The sequence below is a fragment of the Lygodium microphyllum genome, chromosome 12 (assembly GCF_053477565.2).
Source record: "Lygodium microphyllum isolate KBCC chromosome 12, Lygodium_microphyllum_v1.1.10, whole genome shotgun sequence".
NCBI classification, from domain to species: domain Eukaryota; kingdom Viridiplantae; phylum Streptophyta; class Polypodiopsida; order Schizaeales; family Lygodiaceae; genus Lygodium; species Lygodium microphyllum.
Genome location: NC_141146.1, coordinates 104151701 through 104179569, shown reverse-complemented (window position 1 = coordinate 104179569; position 27869 = coordinate 104151701). Strand labels below are relative to the sequence as shown.

General features: G+C 45.9%; 1 protein-coding gene and 1 pseudogene across 1 annotated transcript in view; both read right to left on the bottom strand.

Annotated features, from left to right (window-relative positions):
* LOC148028122 (uncharacterized) overlaps positions 1-27869 on the bottom strand; it is a 171316-nt gene that overhangs the window by 130852 nt on the left and 12595 nt on the right. The window contains exon 4 of the mRNA XM_087689801.1: positions 7667-7812. Coding sequence (XP_087545927.1) covers positions 7667-7812 — 146 coding nt within the window. The remainder of the gene's footprint in view (positions 1-7666; positions 7813-27869) is intronic.
* Positions 12755-14632, bottom strand: LOC148028123 (uncharacterized; annotated as a pseudogene).

The window sequence follows — 27869 nt, the reverse complement described above, 5'->3', positions numbered from 1 at the left end:
TACCTCAGAAGTGTGGGTACCACCACATCCATCTGGAATCAACTGCATCTCACCCCTCACAGCAATAGACACAGAAGAGCTATCTCCAATGAGAATCTGCCCATGCGAAGGTCGCAAATGGGCAATACCAATGGAAGGAGTCATGTGCTGTGAGGCACCACTATCCACGATCCACTCTCGGGACTGGGGAGCTATCATCGCAGCATCAGAAGTCTTCGGTGTAGAGTCCTCAATGACTACTAAGTGTAGAAAAGCGGCTAATGAGGATGCAGCCACTGCTCCAAAATCCTTCGTGTTCTTCTTCTTAGTGTCCTTGTCTTTGTCAGGGCAATCCTTCTTCCAATGACCGGTCTTACTACAAATATGGCAAGTCGATTCCTTCTTGTCCTTCTTGGATTTGTTGTCCTCCTTCTTCTTCTTTTGGTCCTTCCCCTTCTTCTAAGAGGCTTGACTAACCAAAGCCTCCAATTTGGAAGCATTCTATCTCTTCAAATGTTCTCTTGGTCTAAGACCATAGGAACCAACTCTTCCCACCGAAGAGTCGATTCGCGCCCTGACGCAATAAGAGCGGAATAAAAGGTACCAAATCGTGGCGGTAATTGGGACAACAAAGTGATCACCATGTCTTCGGAGAAAATAGGCTTCCCCGCATTTTGAACTTGCATCTGAAGTTGCCGAAGCTTGTTGATGTGTTCTTGAAGCGAAGAAGACTTATTCACGGACAACGTCTGCATCTGCACCTCTAAAGAAACCCTCTTCATCAGGGTCATCCGGTTATACTTCGTCAAGCTCCTCCCATGCTAACTTTGCACTTAGAATACCATCAATGTGATGTATGCATTCATCACCTAAGCCTGTTGTTGTGTACCCCAACACTTTATTGTTGCTTGCTTCATATTCTTCTCCCAAGGTGGTTGTTGCGTATCTCCCAATGATGATGCCCCATAAGCTCTTCCACATAAGAAGATACATCATTTTGGAATGCCAAGTATGGAATTAGAACCCTATGAATTGATCAATTATATCTTGAGTTGACATTCTTCTTGATGGAGAGGTCTTACCGGGTTACTTCCCATGGTAGTGTCTAACTCCATACAACGAAAGGGATATTTTTCAAGATTTTACAAGGACTTTTGAATAATAAGGGATCCCACACACAATGGCCTTTTATAAGGGTGTAAATCAAGTTGGATAAGCAACAATGTGAATAACATCCAAAAAACCGGTTTCAACTTCTTTAATGTGAACAAGCTTTTAAATCTGAACTAGTTCCATGATATGCAATGTGAATCAGGGGCTAAGATAACCAGTTTGGTTACACCTTTGTGAATGGGGATTAGAATGAACTGGTTTAAGAAAAGACAAGTGTGAAAGGGGCTTAGTGTATTAAGGTTTAGAGCCTTACTTTGAAGAAGATAAGAAAATGAAGCAAAATGTAATCAGTGCTGCTTGTCTGCATCATGCTATGAGGCCGTTTTTGGCCAACGCTGGATGATTAGCGACATATTCATTTTGCTACGATTGATTTTGGTGGTGCCAACGCCTTAAAAACCATCGCACGATTCCTTTCTCTTCTCTTTCTGTCTCTGACAAGGAGGAGGACCCCTACTTCTGGAATAAGCAGTCCCTCTGGTTCTCTTCAAGCTACCCCCTTAAGCAGGGCTTGTGCTTGCTACAAACAACCCCCTTGCTTTCAAGAACCATAAATTCTTCAAACAAAAACTAAATAGAGAGATGATTGAACCAAAATAGTATACCCTGAGATAGTGCGTGAATGATGGACTTGAGCTTCTTGGGACTCGTGAGAAGCTATGGATGCCTCTCATCCTCACAAGCCTCGAGGATGTAGCTCAGATACCACAAGGAAATTATGGAGGGTATGAGAGAGAGCCATTCATAATAGGAATGTATGCATGAAAGATGATTGATTTATGGTTAAGCAAGTACATGAATGTATAGCTTTCTAGCCTGGACACTCTCCCTTCTCTTTGCCTATGGGATACATTTCATACATTGTAGGTAGCCTCGTTTTGGTGCCAACTCATCTATCCTTATCCATCCACATATCTATCCATTCTCTTAGACCTAGTTCCTATTCATACGCATCAAATATGCTAGCATCTTCCCAGCCCGAGGTCACACATTTATTCAGATTTCAGTGTGTGTAGGTTGAGAGACTCTGGCTGACATATTCTCACAGCCCCTTGTACATATCTACCCCCTTATATTCAGCATTCATTCACTGCATTCTTCTCCCTCTTTCTCTCTCTCTCTCTCTCCTCTCCCCGTGTTCATTCTTTCTTTCAGCCCAGTCATACACTTCCGCATTCACTGCAATCTAGCAGTTACTAATAGAATTTTCTTTTCTCAAGAAAAAATTTAAGAATGAAGTCCAGATTGGAAGCAAGGAATGTCCTTTTCCATGGGATCTATGCCAAAACCAAAAGCAGCTCACAGCTTGCAAGGCATTTGCATAATCCACCATGGTAGCAATGGCAGCAGCAAAGCCAGAAACATGGTAGTAGCAATGATGATCACTAGCATTGGTGCCAGTAGGAACAACAGTTGCACTTGCAGCCAAGTAGAATGCTTCGAAGACAAACAAAAGCTTAATAAATCCGAAGGGATTTGTATGTAACACTTTCTCTGGAGTGGTTGCTGATCACTCCATGTGCTTCAGGGCTGCAAGGCTCAGTTTGATTTCTTGCCTCTTATTGATGGGATACTTATTATTTCTTGCATATGATCAAACTGGATATGAACCATTCTAGACATGCTCAAATTGTCGAAATCCATATTAAAGTCTTTAAAAACAGTTTATGCCATTCAAATATTCAAAACTAACCTCATCAAGACTACACAATAGCAACATACCAACATCACTGGCCTCATAACCAATCCCACTGCTGAGGCCATTTAGCATCTCATCTGTGTCCACCTTAGGAGGACTAGGTGGCCACTCTTTTGGTCACTTTGCATTTTCATCTATATATGTGCACTTCCCCCCTTTTTGGGCACACTTTGGGTGTGGGAGTCATCATTGGCACATATGGGAGGCTATTGTTACTCCTCTGCTGACAGCTATTGTATCTTGTCATCTTACACACTAAGGAATTTTGTTGCATGTATGTTGCATTCTTTGCATTTATGCTTTCAATGTTGATGTTTTATCTCTATGCTCATTAACATGGTACCAAACATTACAAGTTTGCATTATCTTTTGAGTAAAGAGTTTTCAGTTTTGTTGCTGTGCTAACTTGGGTTTTTCTATTGTTCTTTGCTTGGTGCTGTCAGGTTTTTTGATGTATGGCATTGTTATCACAATGGTCTTCATAAGCTCGTGTTTTTGTTTGGACATTGCCTGTGTTTTGTCTTGCATGCATTTTATTGGTAGTATCCATTGGCTATTCTGCATTTTAGCGGCATTTATTGGAATCCCCCTCGTGATATAACAGTCCTTCCTAGTTCCTACACACTGGCAGCATTTCTGTCGCATTGCTTTTCTTACACCTTGTTACATGCTTCTTTTTTGACATGCGTTGCATCAGTCATCTCGTTAAACACGTTCCTGTTTTGACTTTTGACTCCTTGTTCCATGTGCTTTAAGGTTTTAAGACAAATGCATGTGCTTGATGTTTGTTCACACTAAGGGCTTCTGATGTGCCCTTTTGCCCTTGTGTTACCAGTGACAGAGGGGTTTACACATGTTCATCCACATATATCTTGACCTAATATGTGTTTCAGTTCCACTTGTTTGGTGGTGGCATTCATACCATTTGTGATGGCGACCTCTGAACCAAGGTGTCTTACTTTACGCTTCTCTCATTGTAGCTATTAATTGTATAATGGCTACATTACCATTGCCTTTTCCTTTAGCATCTGACATTATTCATGGAGCTTTAGTTTTTTGGTTTGCTTCATCTTTTGAGGATGGACATCGCCAAGAGAGCTATCCTAAGCTCCTATTATCATTGTCTTTTGGAAGATTCTATGCTGCAGCATCCATGGAAGAATATTCTTTGACTCTTTATGTGCTGCAAGGGTGACATACATAATCCCACATTTGTTGTGGACGATCACATGTTTCTCCATCGTTTGTTCTTCTTAGCTAATCAATAGCTAAGTTGGATTGCTTGCCAGAACGCATGATGCTTTTATCATTTTCTCATGCTCTCATTCAAAGAGGGGCACAACAAAGGGTGATAATGGAGGGCATCATGATGCTCTCATTTGGTGTCTTTCTTGGTTTCCTAGAGTCCAGCTACATGGCCCTGATGGGAGAGCCATGTGAGATCTTCTACTAGTGATTGGACTGCATTTCCACTTGCCTCCCAGCTAGAGAGTGGAATGTGCTCAAGATTTAGAGATGGCATAAGGATTCTCTCTTCAAAGTAAGAAAATGCGTTTTGCAGCTTCTCCTCTGTTATCTCCAACATAGGCTTTCTTGGGTACACCTCAGATAAGCAGCACGAGCCTCAAGGACCACAACAAGCTGAGTGTAGAAAGAAGATTTATAAGTTGTCAAATACCAAAGTCGCATGAGCTATCAACTAAGCTCGACGTCACATGAGCATGAGCATGCCCAATGGTTCCCACATCTATTCACACACAAGGAACAGAGTATGAGGACACATGAACTTCTGAGACAACATCATCCAAGATTTCACCCATAAACCTCTCTGCAGTAGAGGCCCAAAGAAACTGCCAGATGTAGACAGTAAACTCAAGAATGTACATCAAGCCCACAATCCCAAATCCACGCAAGGCTGTGAGCTTTGAAACTGTGTTAGAGGTCATTTTAGCATCTCCATGTGTTTCCACCTTGGGAGGAATGGACAGCCACTCTTTTGGCCACTTTGTGTCTCTTATCAGGCGGTCACTCACATGAGTTGTACCTATATGTATCTACCCTTGTCCCTTTGTGAGTAAACTTTTACTTTAACATCTCATTGTGGAGACCTTTGACATGAGAACTGTTGTCATTTCCATGGATGGGAGGTCACCATCATTGATCCTCTTTACTATGGCGATGGCTATGGACTATGATAAGCACAATATTCGGCAAGGACATTTAGGTATGAAGTGCTTAAGTACTCATCCTTCAATCTGTCCATTTGAGAAAGAATCAAGGCTTTTGGACATACATATGGGTTATTTATGGGTTCATCAATTAAGTAAGAATTGAAACATCAAAAAGAGCATAACATTTACTTGGTTAACACCACCCCACAGATCGACACCCAAGGAGAGAGAGGAGACAGCAAGATTGTATCTTAAATATAGCTGCAAATATGTAGTCATGATGTTTTCCGGTCATTAAAACAGTGGTAGATAGTTAGTCATGCCTGATCAATCAACAATTGTAATTTTGCTAAGTCATGCTATGTACTTACGGCAGGTGAATGCAGAGAAAGGAAAATGCCTTCAAACCAACCTGCATTCTCATGAGCATGTCTTCACTCTAGTCCCTCAGGTTTGTGATGGACCGGTGTGTTAAGATTTTGAAGCCTATTGATGTGAACAACCATCCTACCCATATAAATTTCCAAGAGTACTGCCCTCTCCGCTATACATATCGTATGGCATTGATGTAGTTCGACGCATTATGAATACAACACATTGTATACTTTGTCATTGCCTGGCAGAACCTCCAACCATTTTTTGTGTTTCTCCATAGGGAGACAACTCATATAACATTGAACAAGGAACGTCTCCATTAGCAGTACTCATCAATCAATGCAAGCAGAGTAACTTGCAACCATTTGCTATGGCTATTACAAGTCCCAATTCCACGAAATCACTTATCTGTTTTCCTGTTTTATTTGTCTGCAACATTCAACCAATTTCATTTCCATGGACATGCCATCACACCAACCAAGCTGTTGCACATCCATTTCTAGAAAAAAAAATAACACTACCTACATGCCAGTGGCTTCAACTAACAAGTAATCTCAGGCATGGGTAACTGCCACATCTCCTGTTTCCTTTCCTTACGAGCCGTTCATTCACCTAAAAGCCCCCAACAAATTCCTCTAAGTAGCCCTCACCAATGCCAACCAAGACAGATCAGTTTTGATGTATAGCAGTAAATAATGCAACTCTGCTGCTCTGCCAACATCAAAGATGAAAAATTGAGAAGTGCCTCATTCTCAATATCAATTATAGCAGATCTAGATGAAAAACCCAGAGGGATAAATCTTAGAGAATTTGGAAGGGAAAAACATATCACACCAAGCAAAAGGCCATGGGGCTGATCACATCACTCAAAATAGCATCCTGGATGTTCAATACCATTTCGAGGGAGCATCGGTGGAACTCTGGGAATCCAAGGGCTAGTTGGTGACGTGTTTCTAATCAGCCATAGTAATGCTGGACCAGCAGATAGAGGACCCTATGCAGTGAGAGCCCACCATATGATCACAATGAAGCCTGACAAGAGGGTTCTAAATCAAACCTTGTTGTTCTATCTTCTTACCTGAGTCAGGGACATGTTGAGAAAGGATGGCCAAAGGCATCTGCATACATCTAGAGATGCAAATACAAATTTATCCTTGGGCTTTGTTGAATGCCTATGCTCCACATCAAACATTGGAAAATTGGAACACCTGGATTGAAGTTTCGATCGGTAAGATTAGTTGGTGATTTTTCAGACGAAAGAGTAAAGAAAACAGAAGTATACATGCATGATTCATCTAGAGTTGGGCATATTTGTATTTGCAGAGTATTGGAAACTACTGAGCTGGAGTGTGGCAGGAGCAGAGGGAATTTCCAGTAGCACAGTGAAATGCATAGAAGTTGGAAGGAACATCCAAGGCAAAGGCACTCTGCTGGGCAGATACTGAGACTGAGAGACTAAAGCTGTGGGAGCAAATTGGGTTAGATACCCAGTAGTTCTAGCCATGAACAATTGACACTAGGTGTTATACATATTGACCCATGCAGTGCTGTAGCTAACTTGTTAGATATCCTGCCTGGGGAGTACATTCACAAGAATGAACTTCTAAGGAATTGACATGGGCCCACACAGGCAGTGGACATGTGGTTTAATACAATGCAACATGAAGAACTTTAACAGGGCTTGACATACTAGAAATCTTATTGAAAAAAGGATTGCCTTTGGGGACATGGATATAGGTGATACATGGTTGTAATCAGCCTGTGCCATAAGCTGTTGGTTTTAAGGCCCATAACAAGCACAAACCTTGTGTTTACTTGCCATCACTCAAATTGGAACCCTAAACAATTACCAGTCCTAAACCGCAGGAAGGTGGGGATAATGTCAAGTCAGCATGTCCCTCACACTCTGGGTAACACACACGCTAAGACAGTCACAACCCTGTAATGGCAAGCTACCATCAGAAACTCTGCCTCACTTCCATTTATGCAAATAAGGGGATACCACCTAGGGAGGGCACTAAGATTGGTGCAGTTCCTGACCGATGTTGAAATGAGATGCACTAATGAAGAAAAGGATGGACATATAGTTGTACTTGAATCTGCATGACACAATTTAGATGGACCCTCAGCAGAACTTTACCAGAGATGAAAAATGTATGATGAGCTTGAAAGTTCGTAAAAATTTATCCCAATTGAAATAAGATTATTGATACATTCTATGGATTAAATATCTTCTTCCTCAAGATAATAAAAGTTTGTAAAGACTGACCTTGCCAAAAGAGCAATCCAACTGAGCAAAAGCGATGCAATAATAGTGCAAGGATACATATAAGATGCCTTATACCAGCCAGACTGCTCACCCACAGTATAGAAATAGCCACCATAATAAATCCAGCTCTTTTCTAGACCATTACCCTACAAAAATTGATGTTTGTCCTTGAAAATGATTGTGTAGCCATGACCAAGATTGATGATATTCTAACACACAGAAAATCAGACTTTAAAAGCAGAACATTGCTTCTCAGCTTTCCCAAATTCCTACATTCAATCAATAGAGACATATACCATCCATAAACCAACTAAAGGAGTTGTAGCCAAAAGAATGCATATATGTGTGTGTGTGTATATATATATATATATAATGTGTCCATAACAAAATGATATTCATGGAACATGGCAGGTAAAATAGCTTTAACAACTGGGTACTAACAATTTTTTGGGCAATATGTGAAAAGAAGAGAGTCAATGGATAAGTCAGTTCAAGATCAAGCATGTCTAGTAGCAGAGGACCAATATGCATCAAATACCATCAAACTTAATTTACATGAGTGAGGTTTCTTTTCTGAGTTATAATTAAGAAAAAGAATTTCCACTCTAAAAGCCTAGCCACAGCATCACTAGGTATAAACGTGACTCAAGGGTTAAGGGCCTTGTAGTGTGAATATGCCCTAAAGGCTAGGATGGAGTCCTATGACAAGGACTCAGCCTGCCACATCTCATGTGGTCACCAAGCTTGGACTCTAGAACCTAGGTGCTCTCATCCACACATCAAAATGGTATGGCCTGATGGTATGAGATGTCAGCTCTTGCAATGAAGATTTGGCCAGATATGCTGCTGGTCCCAGCATTGAGGGTGAGCCCATTTGGTTCTACAGTCGGAAGGTGACTCTAATGTCCATCCCTCTATGTTTTTTGTGTTTGTATGGCGGCTTATGCCATGTCATGTGCAGGTTGGAGATCTATGGGGGTATGTCACTGAAACTAGTACTATCTATCCTCCTCTAATGAATTACATAATGTTGTAAAATACTCATCCCAGACTACTGAATATAAGTGCTCTTAATATATAATTATCTAAATGCTGAAGAAGTTCCTGCCCATCCTGAACTCCACAATGTGCAATTTCACCCTCTATAGGCCCACCCTCTGTATACCTTGTAGCAGCTAAGATCTTGATTTTGTTGAATGAGAAAATTAAACTACCTCATTTTGTAGAATGAGAAAATTAAATTACCTCATCTGTTTAACAATCACACTAGGTCTCAAACAGGCCATCTTCTTGGACAAAGATGTCACCTCTCTTGAGGGGATGTTTTGTTCAGAGTTCTAGGCACAATTGTAGAATGACTCGCTTTTCCACATCTTCCTTGGAATGTTCAAAGCCAGAGGGTGCACAAGCTTAAAGGAGGATAGGACATAATGCAGTCAATATTGCAGACAAAGTGGACCAAAGGCCATTTCATAGATGAGAGCTCATTGCCAATATTATCAGATGGATGGCACCGATATGAACATGCCATTGAGCAGCAGGACACATCTACATGCATGATGATGATATGACCATATTATCATATGGATAACAAGATATAACCATGTCATTGAGTAGTAGGGACATATCTACATCTGAGATGGGAGAGACTACAAGGTGATTTTGAGCACGTGAGGATAGATGCTTTTCTTGATACATGGGACTCTAGCACTTTCTTCCTATGGAGATATGCCAGGGTTTGCAAAAGAAAACATGAGTGTACAACCACAATGGAAATGCAGAGAACTCAAACGCAAAAAAACACAAACAGAGATGAAAGAGAACTCTGAAGTGAATGAATGAATGCAATAAATGAAGGAAAGAGTGTACAAGAAGCTCAAGGGCAGAGCTGTCCAACAGCTGATGGCTCTCATGGGAGTGGGCTGCGGGAGTAGTCGAAGTGTGGCATCCACTAGAGACAGACCCTGAGTGCTGAAACCACCAGTCGGAGCTGAGATGATGCTGAAAGTGAAAGAGCAGCAAGCTGGAAACCAAAACGTAGTAGTCTCTGGGGTTGGAACTAGTAAACACAGCAATGTAACCACCTGAAGAATGGCAGCTGATCACCGAAGGCTGTAGGAAGTTGGGTGATAGATCCCAAGTGCTGAAACCACCAGTCAGAGCAGAGATGATGCTGAAAGTGAAAAAGCAGCAAGCTAGAAACCAAAACGTAGTAGTCTCTAAGTTGGAACTAGTAAACACAGCAATGTAACCACCTGAAGAATGGCAGCTGATCACCGAAGGCTGTACAAAGTTGGGTGACAGTAGAGGAAGATGAAGAAAATGTTGACTGATCTTGCATATAGTAAATGCAAGCTGCAGCATGCATTGGAAGTGGATGGACAGCAGGGTGGCCTACTCCTAGTCTAAATGCAACTGTCAAGAGGGACAGAAACTAGTCAGCAGCAGCAGCTGGAACCAGTAAGCAGCAAGTAAGGGTCAAAATTGAATGTAGGTGAATCTAAATGTGAAGCACAAGTGGGAGGGAAGGGCGGGAAATGTGATGGTGAATGAGAAGCACCAAACCCATGCTCAAATGAAACAAAGGATGAAGGATTACCTTGTAGAATATCTCTACACAGAGAGTTTTCTTTAAATCCATATTGATACTGAACTGGGTCTCCTAGGTTGGTCCCTGCATAACTAAAGGAGCAATGTAGACCTAATCAGACCCACATAAAAATGGATTGTACAAACCTGCCACTGGGCTTGATTGTACAAAAATGGAGTGTCCCCCAACCCTTTAAGAGTTGTCTCTTCTTCTCATTTGAATAAGTGTTAGCTTGCACATCCGGAATGGAATTTGAGGATGGCGGAGGAGGATCTTTAATCACATTTGCTTCCTTCCTTTTGTGAGGATAATCGAGCTTCATATGCCCTAACTCACCACAAAGAAAACACCTTCCTTTCTCTTTGTACTTTGGTATCTCAGAGGGTGAGAGATACTTGCGCTTCTTCTTGTTCCCCTCTGGCTTTGAATATTGGTCATGGGCAAAGGTAGGTCTTCTTCGATTAGTCCTGTCTCTTGGTTGATCATAGAACTGCTCTTGTCTACCTCTATAGGAACTCATCTTCAACTTTCAAGATGTACCAAGTGTATGTAAACTTTCAGCTATGATGGCAGACTCCATGATGCGAGATAAGGTTTCATGTGGATACACCTTCATGGTTCCGTGTAAATGAGGGAGTAGGCCAGCTTCAAACTTCCTTTTCTTCTCTTCATCGTTGATCTCCATGAAAGGAGTAACCTTGAGAAGAGTAGACCAAAACTTGTCCACATAATTAGTGACCTTCTCATGCTCTTTCTGGCCTAGCCAATCCCACTCCTTCTTGACATTATTCTCAAAATCAGGAGGCAAGAACTGAGCATAAAAATTCTTCTTGAACTTTTTCCAAGTCGTAGGTTTCCTTCCCTCCAAAATGAGAGTCAACCACCAATTGCTAATGGTGTTATTCAAGTACATGCCTACATGCCTGAGCTTGGACTTTTCTGAGAAATTACCATCAGAAAAAGCAACTTCAAATTGCCTAACAAAGGCTAACGCCTTAGCAAGATCTCTCTTACCGGAGTAAGAGTCAAACTTTATGTCCTTATTCCTAGACTTGAAAGTCTTAGTCTTCCTAAGCTTGCTCCTCTTATGGTCCCTCTTTGTCCGTTTGCGGACTGCACGAGACTTAGAACCAAGAGAGTAGGAACTAGAAGATGAGAAGGAGGAGGAACTTAAGTAATCAGGGGGAGTAGTTGATTGTTGAGGGAGATGACTTTCTACTTATCCGCCTCACTCAAGGTGAGGTCTTTTTACTCTTCTTGACCCGAAAGTCCTTCTTCCTTCTAGGAAGCTTCTCAGCAATTGGATGCTTTGCACCTTCACCATCAATTGGTGCAACAGTGTTTCCTCCAGTATCACCATCTTTTGGAGGATCCTGTCCTTCATAAGTAGCTTCTTCCTTTGCTCTTAAGCTGTCAATCAATTAATGTACTTCGGGAATGTCCAACAAGCTACGATACTCTGTCAATTGAGCCTGTAATTGCTCATTGTAGGCACTTCATCAATTGCCATCTTTACCTTCTTCTTGCAAGGATCGCCTTTACTTTAAGAAAAGCAAAGAGACCTGCTCTAATACCACTGTTATAGGATCCGAGATACATGCTTGACCTTCTTATATACTTAAAAGATATATGGTGAATATTATGCTGGCGTAGAGAGAGAATAGATGAGAGAAAAGAAAGATGTAGAGAAAGAGAGAGGGAGTGAGAGTTTCTCGGATGACCTGATGGTTTGATGTAACAGAAAGTAAGAGACACACAGAGAGAATGCTGACCTGATAGTCTGATGTAAATATTTACTACTTAATTCAATTATCTTCACGAAAAGAGAGAGAGAGAGAGAGAGAGAGAAAAGGACGGTACGAAGCGATGGCGGATCTAGCTCCCCCTCAACCTGGTGACGTGCTTCTTGCCCTGTGCACTGCGGGAGATCTCCTTTCAGACGAGCGTGGGGTTCGTTCTGCCCCTGACGTCAACATCGAACCCTGCCCTTGACATCTCGCCCTGCTAACCTGTAAGTACCCTGCCGACCTGCTGAGCCTAGTGGCGTGCGATCTACCATCCTAGGTCGCCTTGCTCTGAGAGAGAGAAAGAGAGAGGGCGCGTTGTCGAACCAAGGCAATGCAGGTCCTTGCTTCTGTGCGCCCGTCTGGCTCATCTGCATCTGCTTGTGCCTACCCTGCTTGTGATCAGCCGTTGCCCTGCGCTGCGTGCCCTTCCTCCCTGTGCTGCCTTGCTCTGCGAGAGAGAGAGAGAGAGAGAGAGAGAGAGAGAGAGAGAGAGAGAGAGAGAGAGAGAGAGAGATATATTAACGTCTCTAAAAGGCCAATGTGGCCTATGAGACCAAAGCAGTACATACAATGATGGTGTGTTTCTCATCTGGAACAAGAAAAAAGATGAAAAACATGCCTATAAGACTAAAAAGGAAATGAAATAGTGTCCTATAAAAGGGAAACATGTCAGTGATCTGAAAGTGAGAGTAGAGAAATGAAAACTCTCCATCAATGATATGTTTGTTCTCTAGGGAGGTGTATCTCTGCATGGCTGAGGCGTCTCGGCATCTGTCTCCTGTGGCGCTCAATGATGGCTTTAATTTGTCTGTGGTGTGGATGTCTAGGCCTTCGTCCGGGTGGACGTGGGCGCCTAGACCGGCTAAGTGCCACTACTCTATCCAAAGGGACACCTACAGAAGATGAGGTCCAATGATGATGTACTCCTGTAGGCTGTGTGGCAGTAGTAGTGGTATCTGCCATACTCTGTCGTGTATCAGTGAAAAAGTCAGTGACTGCTCTCTGTCTATGTGAGCCGAGCTGTGGGGGCCTCCTACTCCGTAGAATTGTTGCTCTGCGCCTCTGGAGCTCCAAGAGGAAAAATCCCAAGCATCTCTGATCCTCAAACTACATGATCCATCTCAGGGGTCCAAAACCCTCTCGAAACAGATAGTGGTATCTACCTCGTATGTCATAATAGACAGTGCATCGGCAGATATAGTGTTCCTCTGTCTCTGGCTCTCTGTCGCATAGTGGGCATATGCGTTCTTCTGTCTGTATACCCTCCCATCTGCCTGTCTCAATCCTCAGGTGGTGGGATGAGGTGTGGATCTGACCAATAACTGTGCGTAGTCCATGAGGCAGCTGTGTGTCCATGTAACTGGGTCGGGTGATGAAACCATCCTCAGATACCTGGAGGAAGTGGGTCTAGTAGTGTGCCATCCTCGTGCCATGGAGCAAGGGGGGTCGGATCCAAGTCTTCTCTATATCTAACTTCAGTATGTCTGCTCTGATCACATGATTTAGCTCTGATCGGCTTAGGTCAAGTGTAGTGCAATCCAGGCTATAGTCAAAGGGGGGTAGTCTGTCAATCTGCAGACCATGTAGACGCATCCATGTACTCATCTGAGCATACCAACAGTGTCTGTCACCGTCTGCTGCTAGTTGTCTAGAAGAGGCCAGGGCTAGCCGTGGGTATCTATCTTGGGGGAGCTCCCATAGTCTATGTATGAAAGTCACTGCCTGAACCAAGGCCTCAGGCACCATGGGTGATGCCCCCAACTCAGCTCTCATAATCTCATGTGGGCTCGAGCTCTTCGCTCGTATCATGCGTGAGATCATCATGACCAGTGGTCTTTCCATATGCTCCCATCCATCATAGTATTCCTTCTCTGGTCCATCCTGGTCTCCCAAAGGCTGTCTCCTCGTGTGAAACAGACTCGGACCCCAAATAGCTGCCCCATATAGGAGTGTGGGTGTAACCAAGGTGTCAAAAAGCCACAGTTTGGTGCGCGGCTCATGAAATTGTATGTGAGCACATTGCCTCTCCAATGCACCTAAGGCTGCATATGCTTTTGCCAAACGAGCCTCTGATGTCTCTCTCCAAGAGAACTGTGGTCCCTTCAATGTGACCCCCAAATAAACATACTGCCTAACCATCTCCACTGGCTCTCCGTCAAAAGTAAACTGGTGCTCAGCTCTTGTCACCCAAGCAGCTGAAGTGTTAAATACCATAACTTTAGTTTTCCCAAGGTTCACCTTAAGATCTCTATCTCTGCAAAAAGCTGATAATGCATCCAAGTGTCTATTTAGTCCCTCAGGTGAGTCAGATATAAGTACAATATCATCGGCACAAAGCAGTAATGGTATCAGCACTCCAGCTAGGCTGGCTCCGGCCCCACCCGTCCTATCCACATATTCTGAAATTTCATCTATATACAGCCCAAAAAGTGTCGGTGAAAGTGGACAGCCTTGTTTCACCCCAATGGTGCTATTGACTGTATCTGAGATGCCCTCAGGTGTTCGTACTCTGCCTGTCACTGTCTCATACAGGGCATAGATACTCCACTGTATCTCTACAGGCACATCAATGTTTTGCATTCTTTTCATGAGTCTAGCATGTGGCACTGTGTCAAAGGCCTTGCGAAAGTCCACAAAACAGCAATAGATCTTTTTCTTGAATGCCTTGCCTTCTTCAATGATTGCCCTCAACGTAAAGATATGGTCTAGAGTTGTATATCCCCTCCTGAAGCCAACCTGGCCTTTTGACCTCAGGCCCTGCATCTCGGCCCATTCACTCAACACTTGTTCCACGATAGAGCCATATATCTTGGCCAGCATGTGTCCAATCATGATAGTTCGGTAGTTACTAGGTAGCGCGGGGTCTCCACTCTTAAAGAGCGACACAATAATATGATCTAACCAATAGGTTGGAAATCCCTCACAAACTGCCCTATTAAAGATGTGAGCCAGCGTTGGTGCCAGAATATCACAGGCATGCGTGAAGTGTTCAGCCACTAAACCCTCATGGTCTTGGGCTCTTCCATTTTTCAATTTCCATATGGCATTCCTCACTTTTTTTTCTGTGAAAAATCTGCAATTTGCTGGTCTTGAGGTTGAGGGGAGTGGCATAGGCTCTTGGCCAGGGATATCATAGAGTGTGCAAGCATAGAGTGTGTGTGTGTGTGTGTGTGTGTGTGTGTGTGTGTGTGAGAGAGAGAGAGAGAGAGTGAAGGCCACTTCAGACAGCCAGCTTAATAGCAAATTGTCTGTTTGGAACTGTGCAGAGAGCCTGCAGCTCATTCTGAGGGTGTTGCACAGAGTGAGAGAGAGACAGAGGAAGAATTTTGGGATCAGAATCTGCTTCTGCTATGGAAAACCTGCAGGAATCTAATGGTATCGATATGGCCTTTCTCGATCAATAGATCAGGCAAGGGAATGACAAAGACTTGGCTGAATCGGATGGTGATTCGTTAGCAGATGAGCCCGGGCCGTTGCTGGATAGTGAAGAGATGGGCAAACGTTGTAGGATGTCGGTGGAAGAACTGGCCTTCGGCCCGAATTTGCCTTAGTCTGAGGGTCATGTTTTGTGTTCACAATCTAATGGGTCTTTACAGTTCATGCTGGCCACTGCCAATCATCTTATGTCGGATTATGTTCACAGTAACGAGGATAAAGCTAACACATTACCGGAAGAGGATCAAGTAGTAGTTGTCATGGGAACCAACCTGGTCCTACAACAAATAGTTGCTTTCCATGAGAGGGCAGCCATATTTTATTTTACTGGAAGAACTCCTTTGATCAGCAAAATTCGTGCTTGGCTGCAATCTATGCTTGTCAGTTCTAAACAATGCCCAGATGATGCTTCAAGGCGTATGCAGGTTCCCCTAGTTGAAGAGATTTATGATGGCCTGAAGGGGTTCTTTGAGGTTCTCTTTCGTTCTGCGGAAGTACGGGCTCTTGTCATGCAACTCATTCCTTTGTTTGTATGGGCAGCTAGTTCATGTGGTCCCTTGGAGGCCCATGGCTGAATTTCAGGACATGTTGAGATAGGCTTGCCCAATTTGGGTAGAGGTGGTGGATTTTCCTGCACATCTTTGGAGACTTCTCCCTATGTTAGTGAGAACCCTTGGTGAGGTTCTGGTGGAACCTCGGCTGGCTTCCCGTAATAAAAATCGGGTATGTATACTGTGGAATACATGCAAACCTCGCCCGACAAAAATTCATTTTGAAGTTCCAGGCTTACAAACGCTGGTATATGAGTTAAAATGGGGTACTTTTGCAGGACACTGTTTCAGATGCGGTCAGTTGGGCCATTTTGTTTCGGAATGCGACAAAAATACAGAGGTAGTGCAGGGCCCTATGAATCAAGATATGGAAATGCAAGACCATCACCCTCAGCACATGTTTCAACAAACAGTACTTGATCCAGAGGACCTTCCCCAACAAGGTCGTGAGGAAGGCAAGAAGAATGACCCTCACGAGGGTGGGGAGTGTTCTTCGACTGTGTTAGGGCGGAATTTGTCTCCTCGGGAGGATTCTTGGGTCAGCGTGGTCCGTCGTAATGCTAGGCAAGATTCTCGATTGAATCCTGCCCATCCTTCCCCGCCCCCAATCACTCAGACCTTCCAACGCAGAGGTAGGGGTTTTTATATGAAACCTCAATCTTTGCGTACCCCAGCAGTGGATGATAGAAGGACTTTTGATTCAGCCTTGCGATTCGATGCCCGTGCAAGGCTTGTGCCTCCTCGGGACGTTTTTCGCTCCCAACAACTGCAGTTGCCTTCCCGAGCTTTAATTGTGGGTCTGCAGAGAGCAAATCTTGTAGATGTTATACGTACTGAAATGGAGAGATTCCAGACTGCCAAGGCTATAGATATAAAAGGGAAAGGGAAAGCAATGGTTCAATAGTTTTTCTTATTTTCTGATTGATCATGAAACTTGCTTTGTGGAATGTAAAAGGTATTTCTTCAAGCAGCAAGCAATATCGGTTGTGGAAAGTTGTGCTTGCTGAAAATTGGGATTTTTTTATGCTGTGGAGCACAAACAACATTCTTTGGCTGGATCTTCTTATGTGTATAAGGATTATGCGGTCTTTTTTAGTGGTCGCACTCCATACAAATCGGGAGTTACGTTTTTCTCTTTCTAAGGTCTAAGATGCCACAAGCTTTTGTGCAAAGTCAATCTTAAGATTGAGGCCTAAGGCAATCTAATGAACTCTCCTTATCTATGGATCAAGGTGGTTTCATGGACCATAAGTTAAAAGCAGAGTTTAAAAAGCTGCTTTTCTTAAAATAGACATGGTGAATCCATTTTTAAAATATCTCACGATAGAAAGCCGATCTCTAAAAACGGCCCAATCAAGTTATCGGAAACGGTGAGATCTACAGCTTTCGTATTTGACGTTTTTCCATCTGAGCAACGCATAGAGAGATATCTCAAAATTTGTGCTACATAGTAGATCCTGGAACAGCCACATCTTGCATGAAGATCAACCTTTCCAATCTTGGCACTCAAGTCTCTCTCCAAGAAGAGAAGCTCTTATAGCCTATAAAAAGGGAGACTCTCCTTGGGTGTGGGGGAGGTGAAGAAAGCATCACTTTGCATGCATCCACGAGGAAAAGAAAAGGAGCAAGTGTTGCAGAAGCTCTACTGAAATCAAGTTTCAAGAGGAGAAGAGAAGGTGCGAGGAGATCCCTATACATATTGTGTAGGAGAGAAGGTGCAAGTGCTGTAGAAGCTCTGCTGAAATCAAGTTCCAATAGGAGAGTCCTACACATATTGTGTAGGAGAGAAGGTGCAAGTGCTGTAGAAGCTCTGCTGAAATCAAGTTCCAATAGGAGAGTCCTACACATATTGTGTAGGAGAGAATGAGAGACTCAAGAAGGATCAAAAGGTGTCAGCGTCCAAGTTGTGCAAGTGTTAGCCGGTTGTAACAGAGGAGTTTTCTCCTTGTCAATAATATAACTCCACAAGAGGGGAGACTGGCCCATCTTCTAGTCCCTAGTGTGTTGGTCAATCTCTTTTTTTTCGTAAAAGGTAATTATATTAATTACGAAAAAAATACAAGTTCACTAGATTACAAGATACATGATGACACAAAGCCATCATGTGAAGAGGTTGTCTCTTTCTCTCTCTCTCTCTTTTTTCTGATTACAAGATACACGAGGGCCCTAGGCCAACGTGTGGGGAAGCCCCGTAGTAATGCACTGAAAAAGTTACACCAATCATGGCAACGACCCAGAGGCAATTGCCATATGCCACGGATGCAAATCCTCTCGAGGGAGCAAGTCGGAGTGTCGGATGATATCCAGCTGCCAATGCAAGAGCCCTTTAAGCCTGGCAATATGTCGGGGTACATTAGAGGCCGAATCAAAGAGAAAAGCGTTGCGCGTGGTCCAAATGTGCCAGCATCCCCAATATCTGAAAAAGTGAAATAAGATCTTCTCATGCAACTGTGGCGGTGCGGAATACTTCGGGCGCACAAAAACCCAATCGAAAGGAGTTAGCGAGGATCCCACCACCGCGCGCCAAATGTGTGACAAGAGTGACCAGATATTCTTGGCGAGCGGACAAGAGAGAAAACGATGTCGGGCCGATTCCACCGGTGTGGTACAGAAGAAACAATTGCCATTCGAGATGCGACGCTTGGCAAGGGCCGAGGCCAGAGGAAGACCACCAATCATTACCCGCCAAAGAAAAACCTTGCATTTGAAAGGTGTCTTATTTTGCCAGCCCTCCATCAGCGTTTTGTGCCACCATGACAGCGATTTCCGCAGTCCCCAGACAGTGTTAGCTTTCTCTCCCAGCCATTGATGATCTTGAACAAGAAGATGATACACCTGAGTAGTGGAAGCCTTTTCCAGACTCAGGCGGCCTGCAAGATCCCAGTCCTGCCAAGGGCGATCCACCGTCACGGCAGGAAAGGGTTGCCGACCCTGAAGCTTCGACGAAAGCTGCTCCCACAAATCACGATATCCACGCGGGATCTTAAAGAGTCGCCGAGCAGTCCGAAATGAGACGAGGACATTGCGAGTAGCAAGGGTAGCATCCGCAACCGACATCACACCTAGACGGGCCATGCGATTAAATCTGGGTCTGAGTTGATGTTTATCTTCCCATGAAAGGAGTCTCGATACTGCCAACAATTCCAGCTGAAAGGAGTTAGTCTGCAAGCGGTCCCCCACTGGGTGCCAGCGGGCCTTTTGGAGCACCACTTTCCAAGAGCCGACCAAGTGCAGTAACAAAGAGGAAGAGGGACTGGAAACACGAGAGTCAGCATTAAGGACATGCCACCAGGAGGCCCGAAGCCGTGTGTTGCCATGGCGGAGCCCGCTGTCCTCAAGAAAATAACGGGCTATGATGGACCAAGGGTGGTGATCCACACACATGGCACGAAAAAGAGACCAACGGAGAGCTAACATATGAGTGTGTGCATCCAAAATCGCTCCGCCACCCATGCGCTTAGGGGTACATGCGTGTGACCAAGAAATCCAGGAAATGCCAGCCTGCAGTGAATCCTTCTTCCATAGCATGAAACGGATGGGATGAGTGAGGGCCTTCAAAGTAGTAGGAGTCCATGGCAACAATGGCAGGAAATACGTTAGCATTGGAAGCATGATTGTCTGGGCCACTTTGAGGCGGACATGGAATGGCCACGCTTGCGACTTCCAATACATAAACTTTGCTGCCAATTTTTGTGAAATCCACTCCAGCAGGGCTTTTGGCCGTACATCCACCCCCAATGGGTATCCAAGATGCCTGACAATGGAGCCACGGGAAACCACCTGGCCTTGCCAGCCTAAGGACTGCAAATCAGGCTCCGTACAACTGAGAAGGGCTGACTTAAGGGCATTGATGCGAAGCCCAGAGGCCTGACCAAAGAGTGTCCAAACATCTAATGCCCTTCGAATGTTGTCCCTGTCCGCCTGCAAAATCATAAAGGTGTCATCCGCCAAAGATTGGCTAACGAAGTGCTGACCCAACGGAAGAGACAGACCGGCCAGCTGGGCAAAGGCTGCCATGGAGGATAACATTGAAAGGACCGGGTGAGTCGCCAGGGCAAAGAAGAGAGGGCTCAAAGGACAACCCTGTCGGACCGAGCGTGCAAGGACAAATGGCTCTATAACTCCACCATTAAGCATAACTCTGGAGGAAGCCTCAGCACTGATGGTGTAGATCAATCGGGACATTCGGGTACCAAAGCCCATAGCCGACATGAGGTCTGCAATGAAAGACCAGTCCACATAATCAAATGCCTTTTCCAAGTCCAATTGGATCAATACCACTTCCTGACCGGAGTGCCGCGCATAGTCAATGGCCATTTGCACATTTAAGATATTATGCAGAATGTTGCGGCCCTTAATGAAACCATATTGGAGAGGATGCACAATAGCTGGAAGGTGCTTGTGGAGCCGATTCGCCAGCACTTTGGAGTAGATTTTATACATGGAGCCCATCAAAGAGATTGGTCGCCAGTGTTGCAACTTTGACGGCGAAGGGACCTTTGGAATTAGTTTGATAAGGCCTTCTTTCTATGAGGAGGGCATGACCCCCGTTTCCCACACCTGCTGAAACATGGCCACCAATGGCTTCGCCAACTGCGTGGCCGAGGTCTGAAAGAATTCATTAGTGAGACCATCCCAGCCAGGGCTTTTATCATTCGGTAGGTGCAACAAAACGTCCATAACCTCGTCCTCGCAAATATCCGTCTCCAAAGCGGCTTGCATATCAACTGGAACCTGCTGGCGGACCAGATGATAGAAGACCGCACGGGCCTGCGTAACCTGGCTAGAAGGCGAGGAAGAGGAACCAAGAAGATCCATAAAATAGTTTCTGCACATAGTGACAATGGTCTGCGGATCCGTGACCATGCGACCTTCCGAATCCTGGAGTCTGGTCATATTTTCGCGGGGCGGAGATGCATGCAAGGCGCGAAAGAACTTATGAGACTGGCAGGTGCTATCTTGCATTGTGTCCATCAAGTTGTGCAGCTTGGCCTGTTGATAAGATTTCAACTGGAACACTTGAATAAGATGGGCCAACTGCCTCTCCAGAGACAGCAGAAAATCATCATCAGGGGAATCCAGGAGCAAGGAACGGACCAAGGCCAGTAAGTCTTCTGCTGCATGTCGACGTCGGCGGCAAAGCGAGGCATGATGGATCCCATACTGGCGAGCAACCCGCTGCACATTAGAGAGCAGCCGTGCAAATGAAGGCCAGCCCTCAGAGGCGAAGTCCAATAAGAACCTCTCAATCAACTGCTGCATATAGCCCTGGAAAATTGAATGCTTCAAATAAGAGGAGTTGAAACGTAAAGGGAGCCTGTCCAGGAATTGCACAAAAGGTGCAATAGAGTGTGCCCGCATCTCAAGCTGGAGGGGGAAATGGTCCGACAACGCATATTGCCGCAAGACCTTCATTTCCAGCATGTCGGGAAGAAAGTCATCGCCCTGCATGATATACATTCTGTCCAGCCGCAACCAGGTGGTTGCATATTGTGCGGAATGAAAAGTAAACCCTGAAAAAGAAGGGTGAAGCCACGACCAAAGATCTTGCTTGAGCACGTGCAAAGCAAAAGAACTCCACACCCGGCTTTCCGGCGTATCCATTACCGAATGCCCTGAAGTGGACTGAGAAGAGTCGACACATATATTGAAATCTCCCATCAAGAATCCCCTTCGGCCGAGTGACATGGAGCCCTGCAAAGTGGACCAAAGATCCCGCCGGGATGCGGGATCATTCGGAGCATAGAGGCCCAACAGCCATAAAATCTCGCCTTCAAATAAGACTTCGATCACCAAAAAGCGGCCCTGCACATCATTTTTAACAAGGACAGGCTGATATTTCTCATGGACAATCATCAGCACGCCCGAATAGTGCGTAGCATGGGTCCCTGCATAAAACAGGCGGAATCCATGACAATCCATCACTTTTCCTGCTTCACCGTGACTTTTGTGCTCAACTGCACACAATACATCCCACTGGTTCTCGTGCAAGACGGTCCACATGGCATGTTGCTTATGGCGAGAGCAAATGCCTCGCACATTCCACGTGGCTATCTTCATGTATCCTCAAAGAAGGAAGTCAGGAACGAGGCACCTGCTGCCTCGATTTCACCTTTTCTGCAAGAGCATCCAGGACACCCTCATCCAGAAAATCAGCCAATACTGCAAAAGAATTCTAGCGACCTGCGTTGGAGGTAGAAGGGCAATCCACTGCCTTGGGAGAGGGGCGGGGATAATGCCGATCCCAGGGTGTAATAACATTTCCTTTGGCATCGAACGCCAGCTTGGCAGGTGGGCCTCTGGGGCCGTCGGTATAGGCTCTCCTTGGAGACTGATTGCGGGGGCCCGACGGGGCCCTAGGACGCGGAGCCTGCTGTGAAGTGGCCATTTCTTTCCGGCGCGTATACGTGCGCACGGAATCTTGGGAAGCGGGAGGCCCAGGATCCGCCAAGCCTGTATCCAAGTTTTTACCTTTTTGAGAACGTGCCTCAATCCAGTCAGTACGACGGGAATCCACACCTCGGACCTGTTGTTTGCCTTTGTCCATGACATGAGGAGACTGAGGGGCTTCCTGGGGCGTGGCATCAAGCACCATGTCGTCCTTGGGCAGCACAACCTGCGCATCATCCGAAGACGATTGCTTTTCAGGGCATTCGGCCATGAAATGCCCCAATTTACCACATGAAAAGCAGTGGCCCGCAAAGTTGCCCCATTTTAAGCGAAAATACAAAGGATGCATGCCCGAACAATTGAGGCGAAGCCACGCGGGCCTTTTCCTGGCCGTGTCCCATAGCATGCATAAACGGTTGCGGTTCATCGCCCTGAGGCTTGGGGGAACCAGCACTGTTCCCACAACTGCCATCGCATCCTTCAACAAGGGCCAATAGACCGCCAGACAGTTTTCCACCTCTACCCACACCGGGCATTCGCGTTGAAGCAGACGCTGGAAGTCGGCCATGGGGCGCCATGGCACAACATGAACCAGGCGGCGATCAAAGAATAGCGGCAACTTGGACAGGAGCGCAGCGCGATGCGTTTCCGATTTCAGCAGGACCTCATAAAACCCGCGAGGTCCAAGGAAAATCTCCTCAACCGACTCCCCTTGCAATAGATGGTGCAGCCACTGGCGAATATGCGAAAGCATTGGGATCCTGCCAGTGAAGAAAAGAATAACTGCACGGTCATAGAACACCGAGAAAGATCGCAAGACTGATTTGGGGTCCACCGTGGCTTCCAGCACATCATCCGTTCCCGCAACAGAAAAAGATTCGGTATTATGCTGGACATAATTGCCAAGCAGAGTATTGGCGAAGTCCAGCAAATGCTCCCAGTCGATTTCCTACGAATCCACCGGATCAGAGGCCACTTGCGCATAGGAGCGTTCCGGAGGACTCATTGGCTCATCAGGCGTAGGCTTGGAGCGTTTGCCGGCAGGCGGCTGTTCAGAACTCGGCGGCAACTCCTCCGTGCATGGCACCATATCTTCCGGCTCCTCTGCATCGGAATCAGGGCCAAGGGCTGCCACCGTCCGGTCAAGAAAATCCAAATCCAGGCCAGCCATACTGCTGTCTTCACACAGAGGACGAACTTTCTCCTCTCTGACGAAGGTCAGGTTCAGGGTTTTCACAAGAACTGGGTGCCTCTGCACGAAAGGAGGAGCACACGCAGGCGGCGCCTCGAGCCGCAGCAGAGGTGAAGTTGACAGGGCGGCTTCAAATGATTCAGCGAGACAGGCAGGGGCGGATCCGCTGACTCACGGCCGCAGGGGCAGGCTGCCGTGGCTAGGGCGGCAGAAACAGGGCGGCGGGACGGCTCTGTGAGCAGGCGCGACCGTCAACCAGAGGCGGCGATCTCTCTCTCTCTCTCTCTCTGAGGAGGGCGACCCAGAACAGCAGGTCGCACGGCAGTAGGCTCTGAAGGACGGCAGGGTACTTACAGGTTGGCAGGGCGAGATATTGTCGTCAGGGAGAACCCCATGCTGGTCTGAGGGGAGATCTCCCGCAGCGCACAGGTCAGGACGCGCGTCACCAGGTCAGGCCCCAGCCAGTTCCGCCATCGCTCGACGCATCCTCTCTCTCTCTTGAAGGCGAAACGGGAGGGTGCAGGCACCGACAGCAGAGGAACGTGCGGGAGGGAGCAGGCACCGACAGCAGAGGAACGTGCGCATCACCAGGTCAGGCCCCAGCCAGTTCCGCCATCGCTCGACGCTCTCTCTCTCTCTCTCTCTCTCTCTCTAAGGATTCTCTCTCTCTCTCTCTCTCTCTCTCTCTCTCTCTCTCTCTCTCTCTCTCTCTCTCTCTCTCTCTCTCTCCGTGTTGGTCAATCTCTCTCTCTCTCTCTCTCTCTCTCTCTCTCTCTCTCTCTCTCTCTCTCTCTCATCTATTCTCTCTCTGTGCCAGCATAATATTCACCATATATCTTTTAAGTATATAAGAAGGTCGAGCGTGTATCTCGGATCCTATAACACAATCACTCATGGAGATGGTCAGATGTATGCTAAAAGCTAAGAGTTTGCCACATGGCTTTTGGATGGAAGTAGTTATGTGTGCTTGTCATGTTCTTGTACATAATTAGAAAGCTAGGCATATGCCTAGATGATACTTGCAGACTATGAAAGATAGTCGTTTGGATGCTCCTATTGCTGGTCATATTAGAAGACAAGCTCATCTACATGATCATGTTAATACAATGGAGTTTGTTATAGTAGCACACACACTTGATGATGAAGAGCCTGATTGTGTTGAGGATGCACCATAGAGTGTGCATTAGATGGCAACAATGCAAGATGAATTTGATTCTATAATAAAGAATCAAACATGGGATTTACTGGCATTACCTATTGGAAAGAAAACCATTGGCACAAAGTGAGTCTATAAGCTGAAAAGAAAAGCGGGTGGATCCATTGATAAGTATAAAGCTAGGCTTGTGGCAAAAGGCTACGCACAAAAGAAGGGCATTGATTATGAGGAGACATTTTCTTCTACATCTCGTATGACACCATTCAGTGTATGGTTGCTTTGGCTGCCCATCATGGTTGGACTGTGCATCAACTTGATATTAAAACTGCATTTTTACGTGGGAAACTTCAAGAAAAAGTGTATGTATAGTATGTTGAGAAACCCTTCACCCGCAGTTTGCATTTTTTGCGTTTCTGCGTTTTGCGTTTACGGTTTGTGTTTAGGGTTTGCAGCCCCAAAAAGGAGCGCCATCCTAGACTGACTATGCCTATTTAAAGGCCACTCTCTCATTCCTTCCTTACGGCTAATTCATTCAGTCCATCACCTCTTCTCTCCAGCCTCTCCACTATCCTCACACCCCTTTAGGAGAACATTGCAGTTCGTGGTTCGTGGCTGTTGTCATCATCTTCCTTGTGCTACGGCACCCTTATTCCCTTGTATCACATTCACTCCATGATTCAGAACTTCATCATTCCATTCATCAGAGTTTCTTCTCTCTTCTCTTCTCTTCTCCATGTTTGCCGAGTTCACTCCGTGTTCCTCTCCGTAAACCCTACTGTCTTGCTGGTACGTCATCTTTTGACATGGTATCAGAGCTGAATCTACTCAAACAACAGCAAAGATCCTCCACTCCAGTGAAGGCAAAGACTGGTGGCGAGTTCGGTATCCACTTCTCTTCTTCTTCGGCTGTATCAAAATCTTGTTTTGGCAGATTTCAGGTGTTTTAACTTGCTGCCCACATCCCGTTCACGGAGGACATCTCAGCCCAAGCTGTCCATTGCTATCTCCATCAGTTGGCGCTTGATTTCCAACCCTCTTCACGCAGTTTGGAGCTGATTCCAACCAAGCAACTGCTATTCTTGTGTAGACCTGCTGCCGTGCAGCCTGCCACGTCATCACAGTCTTGTTGCCTGTGTTTTTAGTCTTTCTCTCACCTACTGCCTGCATTTTTAGTCTTTCTCTCTCCTCACTACTGTCTGCATCAGATCCAGCTTCTCACTGTTGCGTTCACTGGTGTTCGACATCTGGAGGCTGCCTTGCTGCGATTCGGGATCCATTCGGAGTACGATACACCTGTGTTTTTAGTATTTCTTTCTCCTCACCTGTGTTCTTCTACTGGTTGCAACCTCTTACTGATGGTCGCATCCTCCTCCCACTGGCAGCTCACTTCTAGCCCTTCCACCCCTTGAGGCAGAAATTGCAGTTCGTGCTTCACACTGCACTCAAGGCTCACACCCCTTGAGGCAGACATTGCGGTTCGTGGCTCATGGTGGCTAACCTCTTCCTTCTTCAGCAAGGCACACTGGTATCCATGGCTTCTTTACCAACAAATGACCAGACTACTGGGTGCTCCTACTGTGGCATCACCGGACACACCACTGATGCTTGCCGACTTCGACCTTTGCTCCCCACCCCCCCGAAGTATATGCGCCTTCCACCAGGCACTCCTTGTGGCATCTCTCCTTTCTGGGCCACAGAGATCGCTCTGCATCGGCTATCAGAATACTATGCTCAAGGCAATAGATGCGCACTAAGTCCTTTCGAGCACATGGAGGATCGATTGGCACTACAACCTCCTGGAAATCGTCGCAATGCCAGCGGGAGTCTTCTCCCACTTATTTTTAGGTACAGTGGCTTCCACGACCTATGGATCTGCAGTCCGCTCCATCGAGAGACAGTGATTGTTTAATACCATTTTCTCATCAATCTGCTCCTTCGAGAGACAGTCTGCTCGACTCCTTCCTCTTCTTCGGCTACCCAGTCCACTCCACTGAGAGACAGTGACTGTTGCCTACCTCTTGCTCATTCTAAGCCCTTATCTTTCCCACCCTCCACTACTCAGGTTCGAGAGGCTACCTCTGGAAGCTCTTCAGCACCCCAGATACCTTCTTCGGCACGACCAGCGGTACTTCCTTCATCATCTTTTGACGCTTCGTCATCAGACATTTCAAAGTCCGTGATCCATGCGTTTTGGGATTCCCTATCTACTTCCGAGGGGGATTCAAAGGGGGATGTTATTTCTTTGCCCTCAGAGGGGACATCTACTTTGTCTTCAACTTCAGCGGGGGCCCCTCCACCTTCCACCTCAGAGAGGGAACCTACTCCACATGAAGTTCTTCACCCATCCTCTACTTTCTTAGGGTGATTGTCTTCAACCGGTCATCTCTTCTACTGATACCCAAGATCTTCAGGTACCACCTAGATTGGGACCTCGGAGGTTCTCTCGCGACTTGGTGACGAGGCCTTCGTATTCCTTCCAGCATGGATGCATGGATCTAGTGGCTTCTCTCCCGAGGTTGTGTTTCGGTTTCTCCAATTCACTCTGTCTACTGTTCTTTATTGCAGGTTCCCTTTTCGGTGGAAATCTTGGATCTTAGGGATCCTCTACATCTTCTTCCTCCTCTTCTCTTCTTGCCTTGGTCACTTGGTCAGCATGGATCCACCTCCCGAGATCGAGAACAGGCATATCCTTATGGTTCTCGGCACCACACAAAGTCCGACATTCCTCCTATGCATTGCATGTTTTCTTTATCTTTGTACTAGGGCACTTGGATAAGTGAACAATTTTCCCACGAGGATCATTGTCCAAGTGACACCTGCTGCATGAGCATTCTTTAGCATGTAGCATTACACTCCACCTCACTCTTCTCTTGTTCCCCTTTTTGGGCCTGAGAGGGGGTGTTGAGAAACCTTTCACCCACAGTTTGCGTTTTTGCATTTCTGTGTTTTGCGTTTACGGTTTGTGTTTAGAGTTTGCAGCCCCAAAAAGGAACACCATCCTAGACTGACTATGCCTATTTATAGGCCACTCTCTCATTCACTCCTTACGGCTGATTCATTCAGTCCATCACCTCTTCTCTCCAGCCTCTCCACTACCCTCAC